This window comes from Wolffia australiana, chromosome 9, assembly GCF_029677425.1.
Source record: "Wolffia australiana isolate 7733 chromosome 9, ASM2967742v1".
In the NCBI taxonomy this organism is placed as follows: Eukaryota; Viridiplantae; Streptophyta; class Magnoliopsida; order Alismatales; family Araceae; genus Wolffia; species Wolffia australiana.
In genome coordinates this window covers 17109575-17132733 of record NC_135843.1, presented here as the reverse complement: position 1 = coordinate 17132733, position 23159 = coordinate 17109575, and the positions used below count along the sequence as shown (strand labels likewise).

The following is a 23159-nucleotide window of genomic DNA, read 5'->3' as shown; positions in this document are numbered from 1 at the left end:
AAATGCTTGGGACATCTGCCTTTTGAAAAATTACATAAAATATTTCATTCGCTCACTCCTTTTTGATGAAAATCATGTTAATTAGGGAAACATCATCGTTCATCTTATCCCCACCATAATGGACTACCCACGTCTTCTCCATTTGATTTCGCCCAGTGTGATGTCTAGGGTCCTTCACACACTCCTTCCATTGCTGGCCACTAGTTCTGCATTGTCTTCATTGATGACCATACTAGAGTCAACTAGACCTACCTCCTCCACGATCGCACCAAGGTTCCATCCACCATCATCCAATTCTTCAATGAGGTAGAAACTCAATACTCCACCACCCCAAAAATCTTCCGTAGCGATAATCCCGAGAAGTTAGTTCAAACCTCACTTCAAACCTTCTTTTGATGATCGTGGCATAATTCACCAAACCTCATGTCCTCAGACCTCAAGACAAAATGACATTGCTGAACAAAAACACCGTTCCCTACTTGACATAGCTCGCACACTCCTCATTGAGATGCATGTCCCTTAGTATCTCTAGTCCGATGCCATTCTCACGTCCACATGCCTCCAAAGCTGCATTCCTTCCACGGCTCTCAACGGTGACACTCGACTTTGTTACCTTCATCCTAACGCCTTCATTCTGGTTCCCTTACCTCCACGAGTATTTGGATGGATTGCATTTGTCCAAAATTACTCACCTTCTCTCTCTAAACTTGTTTCTCGTGCTCAAAAAGGGTATCTGATCTACTTTCCCCATACCCACACTTTTGTCGTCTCTGCTAATGTCACATTCCATGAGGAGTCTCCCTTCTTGTCTCTAAAAATGACTCCTCCTAGTGTCCCTGTAACACCTCCATCGGGCGTCTCTCCTTTGCTCGATGTTATGGATACCCCTCTTCCCATCTGTCTAGGATTTGATTCATTAACTCCCACTGATTCCTCCTCAGCTCACCCTCTTTCACGGGCACCAGATGCAGATCCACCTACCTTAGATGTTACCGCGACACCAGCGTCTCCCACTTCTCCTACCAATGATTTACATCTTCCCATTGCCCTCTGCAAAGGTACACATGCATGCACTCAACATCCCATCTCTAACTTTATTTCCTATGATTGCTTTTCCCTTTCTTTTCACACCTTTATCGTGGTCGTGGCCTATGAGTCATTGCCTAGGATGTATGATGAGGCAGCACAAGTACTTGTGTGGAAAGCTGCCATGGATCTTGAAGCGAATGCCCTTGTATCATGAGGTACATGGACATTTATCTCTCGCCCTCAGGATGCAAATATCATCACGTGCAACTGGGTCTTCATGGCCAAACACAACCTTGACGAGTCAATTGTTAGACATAAAGCTCATTTGGTTGCTCGTGGATTCACCCAAGTATATGGGATTGAGTTCACAACGACTTTCTCTATTGCCGTTTGTCTAAATTCCATCTGCGGGATTCTCTCCATGGCGGTTAATCAAGTATGGAGTATGCATCAGCTTGATGTGTCTAATGCTTTTCTTTATGGTGATTTGGAGGAGCAGGTCTTCATAGAGCAACCTTTGGGGTATGTTGCTCTATGGGATTCATTGAAGGTATGTCATCTGAAAAAGGCTATCTATGGCATTAAGCAGAGTCCTAAAGTGTGGTTTGCCAAATTTGGTGGACTTCTCAAGAAGTTTGGCTTCACACCGTGTGGGGCTGATCCTATAGTGCTCACCAAAAGCACTAATGCATGCATTATTATACTTTCAGTCTATGTGGAGGATATTCAGACCACCAAGGCCTATCTCTAGCCGCATCTCACTCTACGTGACTTGGGAACTCCTCGGTGCTTTCTCGGAATTGAGTTCGCTCATCAAGGCGGTAAACTTTCTCTCTCCCTTAGAAAGTATGCCTTAGATATACTCCAGGAAATGAGACTTCTGGGATGCAAGCCGACATCATCTCCTATGGAGGCTCGTCTTTCATTTTCGGATACTTCATCACCACGCCTGGCTCATGCTAACTAATATCGACGGTTGGTGGAGAAACTCATCTATCTCATAGTGACACGCCCAACATTGCATATGCGGTTTGTGTCCTTAGCCAGTTCATGTAGGAGCCATGCCAAGTTCATTGGGTTGGAGCTTTACAAGTACTTGCGTACATCAAAAGTTCACGTGGGAGAGGGATTCTTTATCAACGATATCATTATCTTTGAGTTGAATCTTATTCAAATGCGTCATATGTAGTCGACCTAGGGGATCGCAAATCCACTACTGGCTATTGCACTTATGTCGGTGGTAATATGGTCTCATGGCGTTCTCAGAAGTAGAAGGTGGTCGCATACTCTAGTGCAGAATTTGAATATTGTGCCATGGCTTCCACAGCTCGAGAGATGGTATGGCTTCAGCTTATGTTACATGGGCTTGGTGTAGAGTCTCCGACACCTATGCCCATGCACTATGACAATCAAGCCCCTATCTTCATTGCCAAAAATGAATTGTCCCACGAGCAAACCAAGTATATTGAGGGGGGCTTCCATTACATTTGCGACAAAGTAATGACATGGATTATTTCAACTTCATTTGTCGCATCATCTCAGCAACTTGTTGACGCCTTCACCAAATGCCTGCCAAGAGTCTTCTATGATGGGATCATCACCAAGTTGGGCATGATCGTTCTATATGCTCCAGCTTGGGGGGAGTGTTAAAAAAGGCCCATTAGGCCTAATCCACTTTTTCTCTCTCTTCCTCTTATTAGTCCCACATAGAATTAATCCCTCTATCCTCTCTTTATTAGCCTATATTAAGGCATGTAGTCCTCTCTATTTTCCAACTGGAATACAATCATTATATTGTTCCACAATTATGAAACTGCGTGTTTAGCTCCATAATTCTTGATTGGCTTTTTTCGGCAAAGATATTTTCCAACTTGTCCTAGGCCACCCTTGCAGAGACATGGCACAAAGGATTCAAAGATTCTGGAATGAAGAAACCCGAGGATTTGTTGGCCAGTTCTCCACCAATTTCCAAAATCGTGATAACCAACGGTGTTGCCGCGTTAATCTGAAATCACTAAGCGAGGTGGAATTCCATTGATAAATCTAATTAAACCATACTCGTTTAGGAGAGGGAGGACAATGTTAATTGTGGAGGGATTACAATCGGTACCTGCCCGTGAGTTGTCGGTGGGGTTGTCATGCTTCTTGGTGCATATGCCATGACCAACTTTTCTGAGGCACGCTTTTCTTCCGCCATTCTTGCAAGCTGACTTGCCCCTGATACCATTTTGAGATTCTTGAACTCCGATGATATAGAAATGAAATAAGGAAGAAAAAGAAGGAAGAAATAAGAGAAGGAGAAATAGGTGACGTCAAAGAAAGGTGGAATTAGATCATTCTATTCATCCATGAAATTACAATTAGATTGGTTGGTATTTATAATAAAAAGTGGCACTAAATATAGAATGTTGTCCGTTTTAATCATAGCTGTTATAATTGGTATAACGGCTATATTAAAACAAGACTGGACCATTAGATGTAATGTGTAAGTTTCTTATTCTAGATTTGATCCTAGTCGTCTAGATTTGATCCTAACTATGTGAAATCCTAGATTTGATCCTAGTCATCTATTTCTTTTAATGAGTATAAGATACGTGGATTTTTTACTAGCAAATCCTTTAATGTCCCTATTGGTGTGGCTATTGTAGGCTTGTGCTGACGGCTGAGTTGGCACTCCTCAATAATCGATACATATTTGGGCATCTTGGTCTTCATCCCCTCACAAGCATTGTAAACGGATGTTTGTTCTCATGTCAATATAACTGTTGACTCAAAACATCCTTGCATCTCTGATATTGTGCAAGACACTATCCAAATGTACTATTATTGCTTTGACAATAACAATGGCTTCATTTGTTGTTTGCACCTTTGATTGGGATGTGAGGGCAGTAGCCATCTGAAGGGTACATGATATACCTACAAAATCCATAACCATTTCTCCTTCCTCATCAACAAGACTGGTTTCTATAACACGTTCTACGTAATGATGATTTTTATCTTAAGTAATCGTGAAAAAACTTGAATTTTATGTCACAAAATCATGCAAAATGATAATGGATCAAAGAAATATGATCCACTAGGACACCAATAGTCAGTTGCGGCAGAAAAAAAGATGAGATCCAAATTAGGGGAAGAAGAGTTTTACTATGAGTTCTCTATATCACGAAACCTTTAGGTTTAATTTCAGCACTTTGTAGAGCTAGGAGTAATTATGTGGCAGCCTTGATACGTGTGGCGTCCAATGTAGAAGTGTTTCTCTTTTTCATTTATCATAAAAGTAGATATGCAAGAGAAAATTAGAAATGACATATTTTATAATGTACTTGTAAACACTAGACGTGAAAACATACAAATAAGTTGTAAAAATGAAGTATAAAACCATCTTTTGTTGAGCTGAGTTGATGTTATCAGTATACCGAAGGACTCTTATGGCCCAAATATAGTTTTCGGTATTCCAAATTTGATTAACTATTACATTATGCAGATTAATTAATGACAAATTTATTTAAATCAATGTATAGTTGGATTATTTGGACCGTGGGGGGCCAACCTACACCTAGTGCTTTTGAACATATAAAGGAGTGTATTGAGCCACGCATGTTATATGTCTACCATCAATTACCATACACATAATGTCCCTCATCTTCTTAGTGCTCATAGGATGACTTAGGAAATGGTAAACCATCAAACCCTAGTCAGTCATCCAAATTAGTATTGATGTGTTGAAAAGTCATCAAAAAATCTTTTTTAATTACCATGGTCCTTGCCAAGGTCTTCATCGCATCATCTTCTCATACCCATGGCAGGTAATCCCATCTTGACCAGTCAATCTTCTTCGTGACGTTCTTGTTGCACCTAACTTAGTTTTTTTAGAATTTTCAGTATGAAAACATATGCCATAGCCATAGTAAAATAACCCTTGCATAGCATGAATTTCACATCTTATGACTAAAACCACTTACACAATCATGATGTGAATCAGCTTTATTGGAAGTTTGGCATAATCTTTTTTCAGGAATTGATAAAGATCACTTCAGTAAAATTGCAGTGCTAAAGAGTAACCACTATTAATTCTTAGTTTCTCCATACTAAAGTATACACAAGTGGCCATATCATATAAATGGGACCAGATCCTGATACTCTATCTAGATATTTTGATTTCCTTCACGAGTATCATTTAAATAGAATTATTCAGTATGCATGTGTAAAGACTCATGATAATTGTATTATGATATCATCCTAATTCACTAATTCAGATATTTAATTCATGGTTTTGATTACAAGCAGCACACATACATGGAAGGTATAGTTGGCTTTCTGATCACGTACATTTGCATTAACTTCATGGTTGAACTGGAAATTGCTACGGGCCACCTAGTCAGTGACCATGGGTTTAAAGTGAGGTAGGCTAGTGTGGAGGTGACCCAGAACCTTTCGTTTACCCCTAACTCTGAGGAACCTCGAGGGTTTCTATACTCTGTTTTTTAATCACTACTATGACTTAGCATACTTAGATATTAAGAACCAAGGAAGATCTAGTGAAAGCATAAATTTTTGAAGGACCAAATAAGAGTTTTCTCTTTGTTGTTGACACATTATTTATTTAACCAGTCGAAGAGATTCTAATAGCCATCTGTTATGCATGGAAAATATTAGTACGTACTCCGGAGAATAACTTTATCATAAAAAATAAATTTATAGAAATTTGTTCTGCATTAGAAAATTATACATTTTATTTCTTATTAATACAATGATTTTTCTGACCATACCACTATTTTTTATATAATGAATAAAAAAAATCAAAACTTAGGTTAATTGGATGGATATTAGTAGTTGAAATAAGAAACAAACTATCTGAAAATATATTTGCATTCTAGATTGCCAAGTAAAGTGTCAATTTCTATTTCTGATACATTTTCAAATCATCTTAAAAATATTTGGTCATTTGAATAGATAATGAATTACTTGCTTTCAGGAAAAACCCCAAATGAGTAGAAAGAATAAACTTTATCACGCAAGTCAAATAACATTTTAGGAACGTAGTAATCTTTTCCATCTAGGGCTGGATCATATTTTGTGCTTATGATTAGCTGAAGAGGAATATATGATCACATTAAACTTATGTCTTCCTACTTTATTTAGTCAGAATTTATCCTTGAAAATTACTGCTCGTACAGTTATTCATAGGGACAAGTATATTATCATGGTGGTAAATAATGTTTTTAGTGAGTTGAGGTAATTCCCACTGAAACAATGGATTATAAACCAGTAGTGAAAGTTTGAAATCAATATATATTCTCTACATTTGGATACTCTATATCTATAATTAGTGATGGCAACTCTTCCTTTAATATCTCACATTTCATGCCCATATGATTGCGAGGTTTTTCATCCTCAGCTAGTGGGAAGATTAAAGTTATCAATTTAGGGGTTTTATGTCGTTGTTTTGACTTAGACTTAACCAACAATTTTTAAGAAAAATTTCCACTTAAATAATCTGTAATTAATATAGGGCTAGTAATGGGTCGATCCACAGAGAGGCAGAAATTTAATTTCAGAACTTTTCTCAAGCTTGGAATGAAGAGGTGAGTTTAAAGTGAGATATATAATTTCTGAGATTTTAATAAATATTTAGTCAATTTATATAAATTCATATTATCTGAATTAAACCAGAATTAAAAGAAAAACACTAATAATATTTTAGAATAATTTTTAAAATTTAATTAAAACTAGAAATAGGAAATAAATATTTTTTGAATTTAATGAACATCAAAGATACTAGAAATATTAAAAAAGAGAGTTAAATATTTTTTTGAATTTTTTTAGATTTTCAAAATACTGAATATTGATTATATTAATTTTAGGGATTTTTTCTATATTTTGGGAATATATATGTAATAAAAATACATTTTCCGGCTATCACCGGCGGCGGCGGCGGCGGCGGCAGACCGGATGAGCCGGTGGTCATTGTGTGCCCCGTACAGGGCTGGCCTTTGTAGGTCAGACCACTAAGGTTCAGCTCAATTAGGCTAAGTCATGACTTCTCCCAATGGGCTAAGCCCTAATGGGCTTGACCCAATATGGTTAGGACTTTGTCAATTTGACTAAGTCTTCCACTCTCCACTTTTTTTGCCTTAAATGATGGAATCCAAACACAATTTTTTTTTGAAATTTAAAATTAATAGTGAAGGATGATCTAGAGAGATACAGGAATGGATTTTAGAGAGAAAAAAATGGTTTTAGAGAGAAAAATTGACTGAAATGAAGAGATAGAGAAAGAAAATGAAGAGAGAGTATAGAAGAAGCCTGAGATGGAATTTGAAGGTGAAAATGAAGGATAATTTTTATGAAATTTAGAGAGGATGAACAAGGGATATGTATGAAGATCTATATAGAGAATGAAAAAATTCTTCTTAGAGAAAGAAAGGAAAATTGAATGTTTAGAGTGAGAAAATGATGGATTTTACGGGTAAATTGATGGATGATGATGTGAAAATATAACATTAGGTTCATAAAACCTCACTGCAAGACTGGTGAGCCCTCAATGCTTCCTCTCAAGTCTGGATCCTTATATTTCGCCAGGATCAGGCATTTTTGAATGCAAACAAGAGATGAGATTGAATGAAAACTTCAATAAACTTACATTAAGCAGGTTGGACAACCTGGATCCTGAAATATGTCTTGTCCTGCTGGCCAGACACTTGCTAGAGCAGGTTCAGAATGAGGGTAAATGAGGGATAAAAGAGTATTTATGTATTGGAATAATTACTAAAATATCCCTTTGGGTATTTTCTATTTTCTTTTCTTGCCATTTTTGCCTATTTTTCTCCACTTGTTGAGAGTTTCCCCATGTAATCTTCAACTTCTTTCTTTGGAAGGCTTTTGAGAGCCCAATGGAAAGGTCAGGTAGTGGCCCATCTTCCTCTGATTTTTCATTTGAAGGCCCCAAGCACCCTTTTTCTCCTTTCAATCCCCCTTTTGAGAATCACTAAACTCTAAAAAATTCTCCAACTCTTGAAGAATTGTATATTATTATTCCTTTGCAATTCTGCACATGAGAAACTATAGAATACTCATCAGTACTAAAACTGTTTGACTTCAAAGAAGTCAAGGAGTTTTTAGTCAAAAATAACCATAATGTGCAAAAATTAGAATTTATAGCTTATGCATAAATATTTAGTTGATTCAAATAATAACATGATAAACTCTGAATTAATAATACTATAATCATTTAAAATGTATATAAATATCCATTAAGGTATCATGTTATCAATAGTATGCCATGGACTCATCAAGATGTTACTCTATAGCATGATACTTTGAAAATCATCTCATCCTCCACTAAAGATCGAGCATCAGGTTTATTGAGAAATTACCAAACTAAATCACCCCTAAGAAACTCATGTCAAATGAAAGCTGGGGTTTTATTAATGTAAGATAAAATACTTTGATAATGATAATTCAAATTAAAGTATTGTCATCTCAGGTTGAATGCTGAGTGAGAAAGCCATTATCCATCAATCCACTTTTCAGTATCTTCAACATTTTACCCCCTTTATATATTTGTGTACATATTTTGGAAAGCCAATAAAGAAGGATTTGAAATATAGATTACATTGCTGCAGTATCTACGTGGCACGGGTGTGTAAGAGAGTGACTAGTCAAATGAGAAATATGTCCACATGTGAAAATACATCCCCACCTCATGCGTATTAAATTATCAAGCATTTGCACTTTTCTATGCACTTTCTGATGATAAGAAACATCGTAAATGTGGGATATTAAATTACAAAACATGATGTGGCAAACAAATATGTCACCATATTACAAAACTATTAAAAAATTTGATCTACTGTTGATGTAATTTCTTACCATAGACACGTCATTTCCCTAATTGTCGATGAAGAATGACAAGTTCAAATCTGTGCCAAACATTACAGAATGCTAGAGACATATGAACAGAATACAACAAGATGGTAACATCGGCGACACGTCAACAAAAATATTTAGTTTAAATCAATGCCTACATTTCATCAATTTTCATGAGTTTATCTTTGATAATTAACAAGTGCGATAAAGCTGAAATTTAACGTGAAAGTGAACCCATCCACAAGGTGGACCTACCAGATTAGCCACATCATTCTAGAAAATATATTCCAACTTGCTTCATACCTTGGTTGAAGGCATGTGAAGAGAGTGAAAATTTTAAGATACCCGAAGTGCTCCTTGGTCTCTATTTAGAGCGAGGAAGGAGATAACAGGGGAGGCTTGTCTGATTTAGAAAATGTTGTGGTCCTACACGAATGTAAGTGCCTAAGGTAAATTATCCTACCTTACAAGGTCTTATCTCTATCTCATTTATTATGTTAGATCTACACGTTGCCTTCTTCGCACACTGTTTTGCCATTGATATGGACTCTTTCACATCATCTATACATGATCTTGTTTTCTCACATTCAGCTGAATCATGAAGCCAAATCTACAACTTCTTTTAAATATTTTCCTTTAAAGTTACGACATTTTGAATCTACTACCAGCCCAACGGAGCGTCGCCACCTGCAAATTGCGACTAAAGGTTTTCTTCAATGCTAAATCTTATTTCTTGCCCTAATAATTATCCAATAATACCTAAAAAATTAACTATTATAACTTATCTAAAATAAATTATATATATATTTGAGTTATTTAAAATAGTTTTGACTAGGTTTCATTTATATCATTGATTTAAAGATTTAGAAAATACTGAAAAATCCAGAACAAATAAAAAATCGCCTAAAAGAATTAATTTCTTATTACTCGATCCTTATGGAATCAACTCTTACGTCATTCTAAATAAGGATTGTTTTATAAGTATTATTGCATAAATCAGAGCCTTAAAACGACTTGTTTAACCCAAGTTCTAGTTTATCACCCATCCACAAGATGTCCATAGATCACTTATACAACCATGACATGAATCGATTTGATTGACATTTAACTTGGATACGATTCAAGGATTCACACAGATCATTTCAATGAACTATTTCTCTAAAGAACACCACCATCTGTCCTTAGTGTTTCTACACTAACAACCACAAGATCAATCATAATTAAACATTCAATGCGGATAATTTGATGTACATCTCGAGTATCCATTGAATATCAATTTTTAGAATACATGTTTTAGGACTAGTGATCCCTATATGTATTCATCATAATTCACAAGATCATTATATGTATTCATGCACTTCATTATATACCTCACATAGAGTAAAAATGAATAAAGATTTCTTTCAATGAACTTACATAAAACATGGTGGTGTAATTGACTTGAAAGTCACATAATATCCATCAAGACGATAAACAAAATTTGGTTTAGAGTTTAGTTATTTAATTATTATTTTTAAAAGTATTTTTTACAAGGTAAATCAGTAAGAAACAATGGAAAATCAGGGAAATGCTTGATGCTAGGAAGGTGTTTGTTAATGCATAAAGAAAACTGATCTATGAGACTAATTAGAAAACCGATTCCAACTTTGCTTCAAATGACAAATCAAAAGGATAACCAAGTAGCAATGTACCGTATCAAATTCAGAAGCTCATCTGACTCGCCATGATTCAAGTGTGCGGAGTGTGGGGGCATCGATTGCCTCCTCCTAGCTTCAGTGTACATCTCCTCTCGCTGTCGTCCCTGTTGGTGCGAATCCAAGGTGCTCAAGAACTCGTAAGAGGTCATCCTAAGCGTTCAAAGAATTGGGAGAGTTGTCACTCCTCTCTAGGTAAGGACATGGTCTGACTGAAGTTCGATCAGACCGGACCGAACCTAACCGTCGGTCAGCCTTTTTTAGGGCTGACCGAACCTTCCGATCCGGGTCCGGTTCGCACACCGAACCGGACCAAAGACCATTGCTCTCTCTCACCTTCTCCCTCTCCCTCTCCCCTTCTCTCCCTCCTATATTTCTCCCATTCTCTCTCCCTCTCTCCTGCTCGTTCTCTCACTCTCTCTGTCGTCCTCTTTCCCTCTCGCCTGCGCGTTCTCTCTCTTTCGTTCTCTCGATGTCTCTCCCTCTCTCCCGCTCATTCTCTCTCTCACTCTTCCGTTCGTTCTCTCTCCCTCTCTTTCTCTCCCTCTGTTATGAAAGATTGCAGATCTTTTCCAAGTGACGAGAACATGAACAAGAACAAGAACTAGAGAAGAAGAAGAAAAAGAGAGATGAGGAGTAGGAGATTAGAGATTGTATTATCCGCAAAACAAACACGTACAATTGGTTCAATATTTATAATGATAAACTAATATTTAATTATAGTATGTTTCTTAAACATATCGTAGTCATTATAACTAAATATAACGGCTATATTATTTTTAATCCTAACCGTTAGATGAGCCCTGTCCATCTTTAATCCTAACCACTAGATCTTTCCTATATTGAATCCTATCAACTAATATCCCATACCAGGTATATATAAATATCATTTTCTTACTATCTAATCTTATTTAAATGTCCTATGTGTCTGACGTGGCGTCGAATGCTGACATGATGCTGACTGCAGACATGGTGCCAAATGATGACATGGCGCCGAGTTTTTCAACTCCTCTATCACCCCTCATCAATCTGAACGGCGGAGATTCGGCGACTTTGAGCTTGTCTCTCAACATCTTAGACCAAGATTTGGGCAAAGGCTTGGTCAGGACGTCAGTAAGTTGACCGCCGCTTTTGATGAATTGAATCTGGATGTTCTTGCTACCAACTTTTTCTCTCACAAAATTTAAATCAATCTCGATGTGTTCAGTCCTGGCGTGAAATACCAAATTTGCTGCAAGATACGCGGGCGCTGATGTTGTCACACCACAACACAGGTTGACTGTTCAGTGTGAGTGATATTTCCTATAGAAGAGACTGAATCCACATAATTTCAGACGCACAATTTGCCAGTGGCTTGTACTCTGCCTTTGTGCTAGATCTAGCCACTGCGGGTTGCTTTTTAGAGCACCAGGAAACAAGATTCTTTCCAATGAAAATCAAGAAAGCGATACAAACGGAGTCCAGAAGGGGGAGTCCAATAAGAACCTCCCCCCATTTACAACATAATTAAGAAAATAACAAAATAAAATGACGTGAAAATGAAACCGATATGAACGGATACAAAAACACGATGATACGGACGCGTCACGATGAGTTGGGGAACCCGTCGTGACAAACTCAAAACAGAGATTAAACCAACGAAAACAGATAATGGAAAATGCGAAAACGTACTCTGGCATGCTTTAGGGGGGCGTCTTTGATGGAAATATATGTGACCGACAAGCCAATCACACATTCTACATCTCGTTCCATATTCATTAATAGAAAATATTCATTATAGTACACATATGATACGTATAATGAAGTCCATGAATACATGATCGGACTTAGTGAATTATGATGAGATTGTAATACAGAGATCACTAGTCTTTAAGCATGTGTTCTAAACATTCCTATTCGAAGGATACGCGAGAAGGACATCGAAGTATCCGGAAAGAATAGCACTATCTAGCCTCACTCATATCATGAGTATGGCCGGTCCTGTAGCCATTAGTACGAATCCCTGAATGGTATTATACTGAACTGTCAATCAGGTTGATTCACGTCATGATTGTGTAAGTGGTCCTTAGACCTAAGACACCAAAGACGTCTTGTGGACGGACGGTTGTACTTTGGCTATGGCCAATGAGTCTCTAATCATGGAATTCTAAACGGTCTTAGTTCGGGTGCATCAAGAAGTACACGAAGGCGATTGAGTGGTCAAGATAAGATCGTCCACCCTCGGTATAAGAGGTGACAGCTCAAGGAAGACGATGCAACTAATTTCTTGGCCAAGGCAGTGAAATATCGGAGAAGAGTTCTCCGATGATTTTCGAATGCATCAGTACTATCTCGGATGATCGATTAGGGTTTGACAGTTGACCATACCCTGAGTCGTCCAAGGAGCGTTAAGTGGATGAGGGATTATACATACACGGTAACCGATGATGAACAGGTTCCATGAGTGAGTCGACACACACTCCTTTGTATATTCTAGGACACGAGGTGTAGCTTGGCACCCCACGTGTTGGAGTCTCGACCTATCGATTGGGTTAAATCGATTCGATGTTAATTAATCTATATGATGATATAGTTAATTGATTTGGAAGGCCAATAAAGGTTATTGGGCCGTTGGAGTCGTTAACTAGACTGATACATGGGCCTAGAGGGTCACACGCAAATGGTCTTTTGGACGTTGGAAGATATACTTAAGTGTTGGGGGTTTTTATGAAAAATACCCACTTAGTATAAATAGGGGGAGGCCCTGAACAAAATTCACCCAGGCCAGAATTGTTCAGGGGCCTTTCCCCTTCTTCTCCACTCTCCCCACACCCCCTCTCCATCCCTGATGTGATCAGGACGACGTAACGACGCCGACGGAGAAAGAACTGGGCTCGTCAACGAGAAGGAGGAGATCCGACGGGCCGAGGACCGCGTGGATACGTCTAGAGGCTGCACACTTGAGCATCTCAACTTGTCTCACTCCGGGATCAAAGAAATCACGAATGAGATTCGTGCAAGGTACATCATTCCAATGTTTTTATTGATGCCGTTCGATTCACAAAAAGACTTCTACTGCGCATCGTTTTGATTTTTTGTCCAAGTCAAGGCCTCTAGAACCCAACAGTCTTCACGGATGGGGGGAAAATTAAACCGGGGCGTCTTCACGGATGCTTTGGCATGCCGATCGGGTTGGACACGGACTGTCGGTGATGCTATTGTCGATGATGACGGCTCTGTTGATGATTCATTGTCGTTGTCTGGATGCGCTCCATCACCCTCATTCAGTGTGGTTGTGATAATTTTGGATCTAGAATATATTGCAAGACTAATTTTTCTCCAACATTTTTTTCATAAGATATGTGCCTTACAGGAATACAATGGTTTTGGTAAAATATAAATTTTCTCATCAAGATGTACGGGTATCACTCTTGTTGATGTCCAAAAATCTAGCTTATCTGAATCACGACTCTTCGTTGGGCTTGAATTCCCAACTTTAACATATTAAAAATTAGGTTTCATTCATTTCGTATAACTCATATGTATTGTAAGTCACATATTTTCTATGTAACAAGCTCAGTAGGCTATGAACTCCAATGAGAGTATATGTATTGAATATTGAGTGGCTCATTATGAATCATTCCATGTCTAATAAAGTGTAATTCTTCCTCTTTGAAGAAATATTTCATGTGAGATAAATGTAGAGGAGTCCCATGAGTTAAGAGTGGTATTATCCTTTACGGACCATTTGAATTCCATACTTAAGTATTCCCCTCCTCGATCCGATTGAAAAGTTTTAATATGATTTCATGTTAGCTTCTCTACCGTATTCCTAGAATATTTGAATATCTAAAAGACTTCAGACATTTGAGTTCATAGCTACACCCATCTAAATTTACATAGTCCATAAGTAAAAGTGATGAAGTATGAATAACCACCATTTCTAGGTTAGAATAATTCTCTGTACATCAAAGTGTACCTTCCCTTATCTATTCCAAAATTAGAGGGGTGGCTATTTTACCCTTATATGCACCCTTATGCAAAATAGGGATAATACCTCTTAGCCAATGTTTCAACTTCATAAATGCTGGTAATTCTGATAGCTATTGTTCTTCTTAGTAGAAAAATTAATTTGGATGAACTGGTAAGAAACATCCCATGCATACATTCCCTTGATTCAATATGACAAAGAAATTAGATAAAAAATGTTGTTTCGACTAATTGGACAATAGCAAAATCTGTTCCAAATAGATGACTTATTTATTATGGTGGGATCATAATATTAATCTTCTAAATGTTAATGATCTCTCAAATGATGCTTTAGGTTAACTGTCTCTATAGCGATCATCATAACTTCTATGATATTTCTGATAATCACAAATAAGAATCTATTTTATAATAGAAGTTTTATTTGTTTATTTCAATTTAAATATCATAAATACATTTTGTTTCAAATTAAAATAACTAGTTACATTTTAAAGTTTTCTTATTTTTCCATTTTTTGTAGTTTTATATAATTCTTCACATTAAATTCATGAACAATAATATATATCGATTTTCTTTAAATATTTTTGGGGTTTTATAATGATATTCTAGTTTTTCCTCTAATTTTGTGTTTTGATGAAACTTTCTAACATTGAAGTCATTAAAACTAATTTTAGATCTCAATAAATAATTTAAACCTTATTTAATATTTTAATATAGCTTCTATTTATTTATTTTTGTCTTCCAAAAAAATTGTGCAGGAATTCACCACATTTATTGAGTGAGAAAATCAGATGGTTGAGAATGATTGAACTTAAAATCACAATATCTAATGATAAAACATGGTTGTGTGATTGGGTTGTTAGTGACATAATATCCATCTAAACAAAGAACAAAATTTGGTTTAGAGATTATATATTTAATAATTATTTTTAAAATATTTTGTATAAGGTAAATCAGGAAGAAATAGTAGAAAATCTGGGAAATGCTTGATGGCGGGAAGGTGTTTGTCAAAATGCATGAAGAAAATTGATCTATGAGACTCAATATAAAACTGATTCCAACTTTGCATCAAATGACATTTAATGATAAAAGGGATAAGCAAGAAGCAATATATTGTATTGTGTTTAGAAGCTCATTTGAATCACCATGGTTCAAGTGGATGGAGTGTGGGGGCATCAATCGCATCCCACTAGCTTCAGTGTGCGTCTCTTCTCGTCTTCATTCCTGCAGTTCAAGGTGCTTAAGAACTCCTAAGATGCCGTCCTAGGTGTTCAAAGAAATGGGAGAGGTGTAACTCCTTAATTGGGTTTATCCCATCGCTAAAAATCTGGACTGGAATATGTCAAATTGGGGGACATCAAGCCTCTTTTAAGGCCTAGCAAGGACCTCCCATGACTGTGGGTCCTCTAAGGGCCATTGAATGGTTTGATGCCCCTCTTCTTGCTGGACTCTGACATCCAGCTGACAGAGTCAACGGTTAGGGGTAAAGATGAACATATCTACCTCTGGCCTCTGATCTTCTTCATAGAGGACCCAACAAGTGTAATTAAATCAGAGATGTGGACCTCTATTAATTATGATGCAACCCCTTGCCCAAGTAGTAGCCTTGTCAGCAAGCCCTATCAGCGATCCTTCATCATGATTCGCCTGTCTAGGGGTTCTGCCGTCTTTGTGAGCAACTGGCATCAATCAAAAGCTTATAGAAAAGAGAGAATGAAAATTTCATAAAATGAAGAAGATATCATCTCCGATTTTCCTTTAAAATATTTGACGACCAATGTTATATTGGCTCATTTAAATGACTGATACGACACATGCGCCAGGCCAGGTTGGCACGCAGCCTGGTCATCTTTTCTTCTAATTCTCTTAAGGTTGCAGCCAAACTTCTTTTTTAATCTTCTCAACCCGGCCAACGCGAATATGAAAGGAATTTGTTAGAAGTATATCCCATATGGAAAATTTTAAGAAATGTGAGTACTATATATATTGGGAGTGGGCTCCTTTTCTGAATTAAAACAAACTTTCTCTCTTGTGCTCTGTGTGCTCTGGGCCTTTGATAGTGTGGACCTTTCTATGTGCCTATATGTGGGTGCCTGGCAAGGCCTTTTGTGTTGATGTGCCTTGCACCCACTGCTGCTTGCACATAGGTGCTGGCTGACTATGGGTGGATTTAGGACTTTGCACTCATCAGCCTGCAGTTGGTGTGGACGCTCTTGGACAATATAGACTAACGTAGATAATATAATAAATTAATTTTTTAAAAAATAGATTAATTTTCTTTATTATTCATAATTTTGAACGTTTTTTTTGTGGATTGAGGACTTTGCGCTCATTGGCATGCAGTTGGTGTGGACAATGCTGTGCCAAGCAGCTAGCTCGGCCATGGGCACAACACCCCTTTTTTATTTTCTCTTTTATTTATTTATTTTATCCTCTCTTTTATTTATTTATTTAAATTAACTCGAGAGAAGAATTAAACCCATTCGAATTAATATGTTTCAAACATATTTCATATTTTCAATGATAATTAATGGGCCTGTAAATTATGTAAAAATTATATTAAAAATTATTGTTTAAACCAAATGCCCCAAATGCCCTATTTAATGCAGATTCTCATTTCAAAATCAAGATAATATGAGTAATAAGATGCCAAAATAACCTTAAAATTGAAAATATGTAGGATTTCATGCCTCATTTTGAGTTCAACAGACATCCGTGGCATGGCTGGATCAGTCTACGACCCTTGGGTATGTCATACCCGGCACAATGTTCTTGTCAATAAAATAGTAATGTTTTTGTTGATTAAAAAAATAATGCAGCCACGATTTCCGGATAGGTAACATATCTTAATATTGCTCTGAAGTTCTATCTGGGTTAATCAGGGTCAAAGTAAGATGAGACTAATCTCTCTATATAATCAAACTCCCATCAAACTAGCAAGTGAGGAGCTCTGTACACCTCTTACAGGCATTAACAAGATCATCACCGACCGATCAGATTGATCAAGAAACGGACGGCTCAGATGCGACCATCGAGTGAACGGATAATCCCAACAAGGCTAGTAGAGTTCATTTGAGGAGGAAGAAGGGTACTTGAGTGGATAACGGGACGAGAGCGCAGAGAAAACAAGGATAGCGGGGAAGGTGGGAGGCCGCCGTGGAGACCCACTGCTGGTAATCAGGCCATGGCGTCGCTCTCCTCTTCAATTCCATCTTGGTGGGTGTTCTTCCTGATTTCCGCTCTTCCTACTATCTTTTCAGTGAATCAAGGACAAACCCGCTTGATTATTGTCTTGTTATTGCCTTCTGATTGTTCAAAGTCTTTCGACATGAGATGGGTTTTAGCTGAATTTTAAGGCGTGTGGTTGTAATGTGCGTAATTACTGCATAAATTCATCTTATACATCCTTATTCCCTTGAATTGCTCGAGTTTTTGATGATTTCCATGATATATCTTGGGTTTACCGTAATCGAAGAAATTTTGTGATTTTTGAATGGACCCATTCAGTCCTTGTTTATCCAGTGCTTCCGTATGAGATGGGTTTGGGCTCGATTGTAATCCTCAGGGATGGATTGTGCGCAATTCCGGGGATTACATTCGTGTTTTCGGTATAAATTCGCGTAAATATCCGTGATTTTTTATGATTTCCGAAGTTTCTTTGGGTTTACGCTGAAACAAAGAAGTTCTGAGAGTGCTGTAATTTCAAAATGGACTGTTTTTACTCTTTATTTATCGACCGTCTCAGCCATTTGAAGTGTAAACTCGGAAAATGCAGAATCTTTCTCAGTGAGATTGGTTTGGGATCGATTTTAAGCCGTAGTGATGGAATGTGCCTAATTACTGGCATTACCTCCCTTATGTCAATATAAAAAATTTTCTAACGACCCTAAATTTTTGATGATATTTGAAGTTTCATAGGGGTTATACGAAATCGAAGAACGTTTGAGATAGTTTTAATTTCTAGATGAACTGATGAATCTTTCTCTATCCATCGTTTCAGCTATTTGAAGTCTCGATAAGATCCATATGAATTATCGTGAAGCTTATGTCATAAATTCTTGCTCAAATTCATAGTTTGATGATTTTCTGAAGTCTCTTTGGGGTTATCCTGAATTGAGTAACTTTGTACTCGATTGGTATTTCTAGATTGACTGATTTAATCTTTATTTATCGTTCTGTTTCAGCAATTTGAAGTCGGCGTTTCTCGGGGAGCGAAATGGACTTAGGTACACCGCTTCTCCTGCGGTCAGGATTGGATGTGTGGTGAAGCCGGTGGAATGTAAGGAATCAAGAATTGGGAAAAGGCCCATCGAAGTGCCTTCCAATGTCAGTATCCTTCTTGAAGGCCAAGACTTGAAGGTGAAGGGTCCTCTTGGCGAGCTTTCAAGGTCTTACCCTAGGGAAGTGAGAGTCATTAAGGTGGAATCTGGGCACCTCAAGGTCGAAAAAGCTTTAGATACCAGAAGAGCTAACCAGATGCATGGGCTTTTCAGGTAACTATGTGCTCTTAGAATTTAATAGTATGAATTTATCAAAAAAAAAAAAAGGAATTTATCTCTCGTATTGGCTGACAAAAATCTTTTTTTTCTTGTTCATCTTTTTATTTCCAACTTTCTATATCTATAGTATGAAGCTACCTGATTTTTCGTTGTTTTCTTTTTTGAAACGATTTTCTTACCCTCATCTCCCATTATCTACTGTGGTGGGTTTTTAAAAATTTCATTTTGTTAGTGGTTTCAAAATAATATTTGGAATTCTTGAAAATAGATGAAGAATGCATTGGGTACCAATGGATTTTGAGCAAAATAATACCAAAGACCCAGCTTTAATTAAAAGTTGTCGCATCAGATATTTTTGAATCGTAAGACGCCAGGTTTTGCTCAAGAAGTATCCCATGAGGAAAGATAATATCTTCCTATTCATTTTCGTTGAAATCTTAGTCCGCATGATTATTCATTTCTTCGATTCCATATGAATATCTTTCAGCTCACCATTTAGTGTAACAGGAAATGTAATGTCTTCCTGTTCACTTGCATTCATATCTTACTCCACAAGAATATCCATTTTAGCTCATGAATTATCTCTTCCTATTCCATTTTTGAGATTCCTTATGAAGACTAATTTATTCTTATTCATTTATTTTTATTCATGTGCATTCTTATTTTACTTGGTACGAATATTCACATTTTAGCTCAGGAAAGAATGCAACATGAATTATTATCTCTTCCAATTCAAGTGCATTAAACATTTTCAGGTTGAGCACCGATTTCTGGTCCTCTTCTTTTTTTCTTTCAAAAAAATTGCTTTCAAGTTTTGCTTCATCTGAACTTTTATTTCTTAGATTCTTGGAAATTGCCAACCCTTCTTTATTTTTCGCTGAAATCATATCTCTTTATCTTTATTTTGCATCAATTTAGTCTGTCTTTCCCTTCATCTCTTAGATTCCCAAAATTTCCCAAGCCTTCTTCATTCACTCAGAAGTTCTCTCTCTCTCTCTCTCTCTCTCTCTCTCTCTCTCTCTCTCTCTCTCTCTCTCTCTCTCTCTCTCTCTCTCTCTCTCTCTCTCACCCCCTCCCTTCCTGTCTTTATTGTGCATTCAAATTTTACTCTGTCGGACAGCCCATTTCTTAGACTCCCAAAAGTTGTCAACACATTTTTATTCTCTGTTATTTATTTTGCATTCAGATTCTACTGTTTGATTACCCATCTCTTAGATTCCCAAAAATTGTCAACTCAGTTTTATTCTCCGTGAAGTCTCCTGTCTCTCGCATGCTCTCTTACCCCCCCTATCTTTATTTTGCAGTTAAATTCTACTGTCTGATTTCCCATTTCTTAGATTCCCAAAATTTCTCAACTTATCTGTATTATCTGTGAAGTCCTCTCCTCTCTCTCTCTCTCTCTCTCTCGTTATCCCCTTGTCTTTCCTCATTTTCTCTCTGATGCTGATGTTAAAATACTTTTTCATCAAAATGTAGGACACTGACTGACAACATGGTTGTGGGGGTTTCCAAGGGCTTTGAGAAGAAGCTTCAGATGGTGGGAGTAGGATACAGAGCCATGCTTGAGGGCCAGGACCTTGTTCTTAGTCTGGGATTCTCCCACCCCGTGCGTATGCCGATCCCCGCCGGCATACAGGTTAAGGTGGATGACAACACCAGGATTACTGTGAGTGGGTTTGACAAAAACGCCATTGGTGACTTCGCCGCCTCGATCAGGAAGTGGAGGCCTCCAGAGCCATACAAGGGCAAGGGAGTGAAGTATGCTGATGAAATTGTGAGGAGAAAGGAGGGTAAGGCTGGCAAGAAGAAGTAGAACATACCCGTCTCCTCCGCACCCAATGTTTCCTTGCTTTTTATTTTGTTTCATGGGATCACTTTATTTTTTTATTGTCTTTTGACTCCAAATGCTGGTCTTTTGACTTTGAGGTCAGTGAAAGAAGCCAAGCATGAGTTAAGTTCTGACAAAAGGGGAGTAAGGCTGATCTGTACTTATTGATATAATTTTGCATTCATCATCATATTGACTTAGGCTGTGGAGTATGCCGCTAAAACCGTTGCTACATTAATACATGGAATGAAGGAGAATTATTTCTGCTATTACTAGTTTCTTGAAGATATTTGCTTAGATCTAGTTTTAAGAATTGTAAAAGTTTAAGACGCATTTTAGACAAGAAGAGGATTATTTTTAATCCATGAGATAGTAATTTTACCCAACGAAGTTAACTTCAACTTGGATTCCGTGTTACTTACAACTTACAAAAGATCTGCCCGTTGACAATTGTGGTCTTCTTGATGATTGAATGACAGCCGCTACCCATCAAGGCCAACTAACGGCTTCTTTGTGCTTCAGCAGTTGGGCAGATATAACTCAGAAAAGTTGTTGTTATGCAGGTCTGAACTTTCTTAGCAAGATATTTGCATCATACTCATGGTAAAATGGAATAAATAATCTTTTGCAATAAGCATCTTAATCTTGATAACATGCAATTGAATAGGAAACAAAGCCTTGGAAACTTGGGAAAAATTAATATTTCTTCTGCGCCTTCACTAAACTTATACAGAGCTTTGCCCACTGCCATCAAGGCCCTCCCCTTTTTGGTAACTTGGAGGAGTTGACTGAAGTTCATTGAAATTAAGGCATTATAATATGCACTTTAGGCATAATAAAATGAACAGGAAAACACAAAAAGAGGATGTATAAAATAAATTCAAAATGACTTCCTTAGAGGTCATATTTCCTATTTCTCTCACCCAGGCAGGCTTTATGAATTTTTTCATCTTGTTTTTAATTCCTACAATTTTTTTCCACCACTTGATCATCTTTTTTTATTCTAATTTTTCTTATTTTTATTCCGCTGATTCATCATCATCATTATCTTCCGCTTAGAATGATTATGATTATTATTAGTATTATTCTTCTTTTTTCTTATTCCTCATCCTCTTAGCCCTTATTATGCTCTTAGTCCTTATTCTGTTCTTTTTATCTCTTGCTTTTCTTTTTTATTTAATTACTATTATATTGTTATTACTATTACTATAGTTTTCCTTCTCTGTCCTGTTGTTTGACCTCTCCTTGTTTTCTTCTTCTTGTTCCACATCCTCTTCTTCCTTTTTTTAATTTTCTGAATCTTTTTTCTTCCTCTTCCTCTTCCTCTTTAGTTTTCTGTTATTATTATTCATGTTCTTATTGTTATGTCTCCCCCTCTTCCTTTTCTTATTTTATATTATCACTATTATTCTTTTCTTCTTATTCTCATTTTTATTATTGTTGCTGTTATTTCATATTATTTTTTTCTTGTTCATCATGTTCTCCTTATTCTCCTTGTTATTATTCTTCCTCTTTACTTCATCATTACACTAACTTTCCCACGAAGATTTTGAGGAGAACATATACCTGGAAGAAGACATGAAAAAATGCATTTGGCATGCTTACAGTTTATATAACCGGCTTAATAGTTATTTTATTACTCCGAGCAAGAAGTAGGATTAAAAAATGGGAAGATATTAAGGATCAAATTGTGAGTAGGTGCAGTATTTGTTCTAACAGTCTATACCAAGCCTTATTCAAGATACATCACACGACTTTGTAGCAGAATATAGAGCTGAATTCAGAGAGCTAATTATCCAAATGCCAAACTTGCTCATGAAGTTATGGAAAATAAGGTAAAAATCAGATGAGAGAAATGCTTCACTCCTAACCTTAATGCTCAGGGATATTATGAATCAATTTTTTCAAGCAGAAGTTATCTCGGTGTTTTGTTGAAAGCAAGGAAAAGCAAACAGTTAGATATTAATATTCCACAATATCAATGCCAATTTTTGGTACATTCTTTATTACCACCAGTTCAATGCAAGAGGAATTTTATTTGAATATTTGCCGCAATCTAAAGTTGACAGAACTGAAATGACAACAGGATATTGACAAATGTCTCCGTTTTATTGCAAAGATAGGCTCACTCCAGGAACTCATAATGGTTTTGAATGGTGAAAAAGATCCCCAGCCACAAGATGAAGAACATGATTATATGGAAATGGACAAAGGTTCAATACATGGGTGTTTAAAATTTGCGTACTGCACTAATATGTGTGTGTGAGAGAGAGA

At 37.0% G+C, this 23159-nt stretch overlaps 1 protein-coding gene across 1 annotated transcript; it reads left to right on the top strand.

Moving 5' to 3' along the window:
- Positions 1 to 17614: 17614 nt before the first annotated feature.
- On the top strand, positions 17615 to 21024 carry EMB2394 (Ribosomal protein L6 family). Its single transcript, XM_078580806.1, has 3 exons — positions 17615 to 17774; positions 18743 to 19051; positions 20534 to 21024. Exons 1-3 carry the CDS (start codon positions 17743 to 17745, stop codon positions 20868 to 20870), a joined length of 678 nt encoding a protein of 225 aa, XP_078436932.1. The 5' UTR covers positions 17615 to 17742; the 3' UTR covers positions 20871 to 21024.
- Positions 21025 to 23159: the final 2135 nt, after the last annotated feature.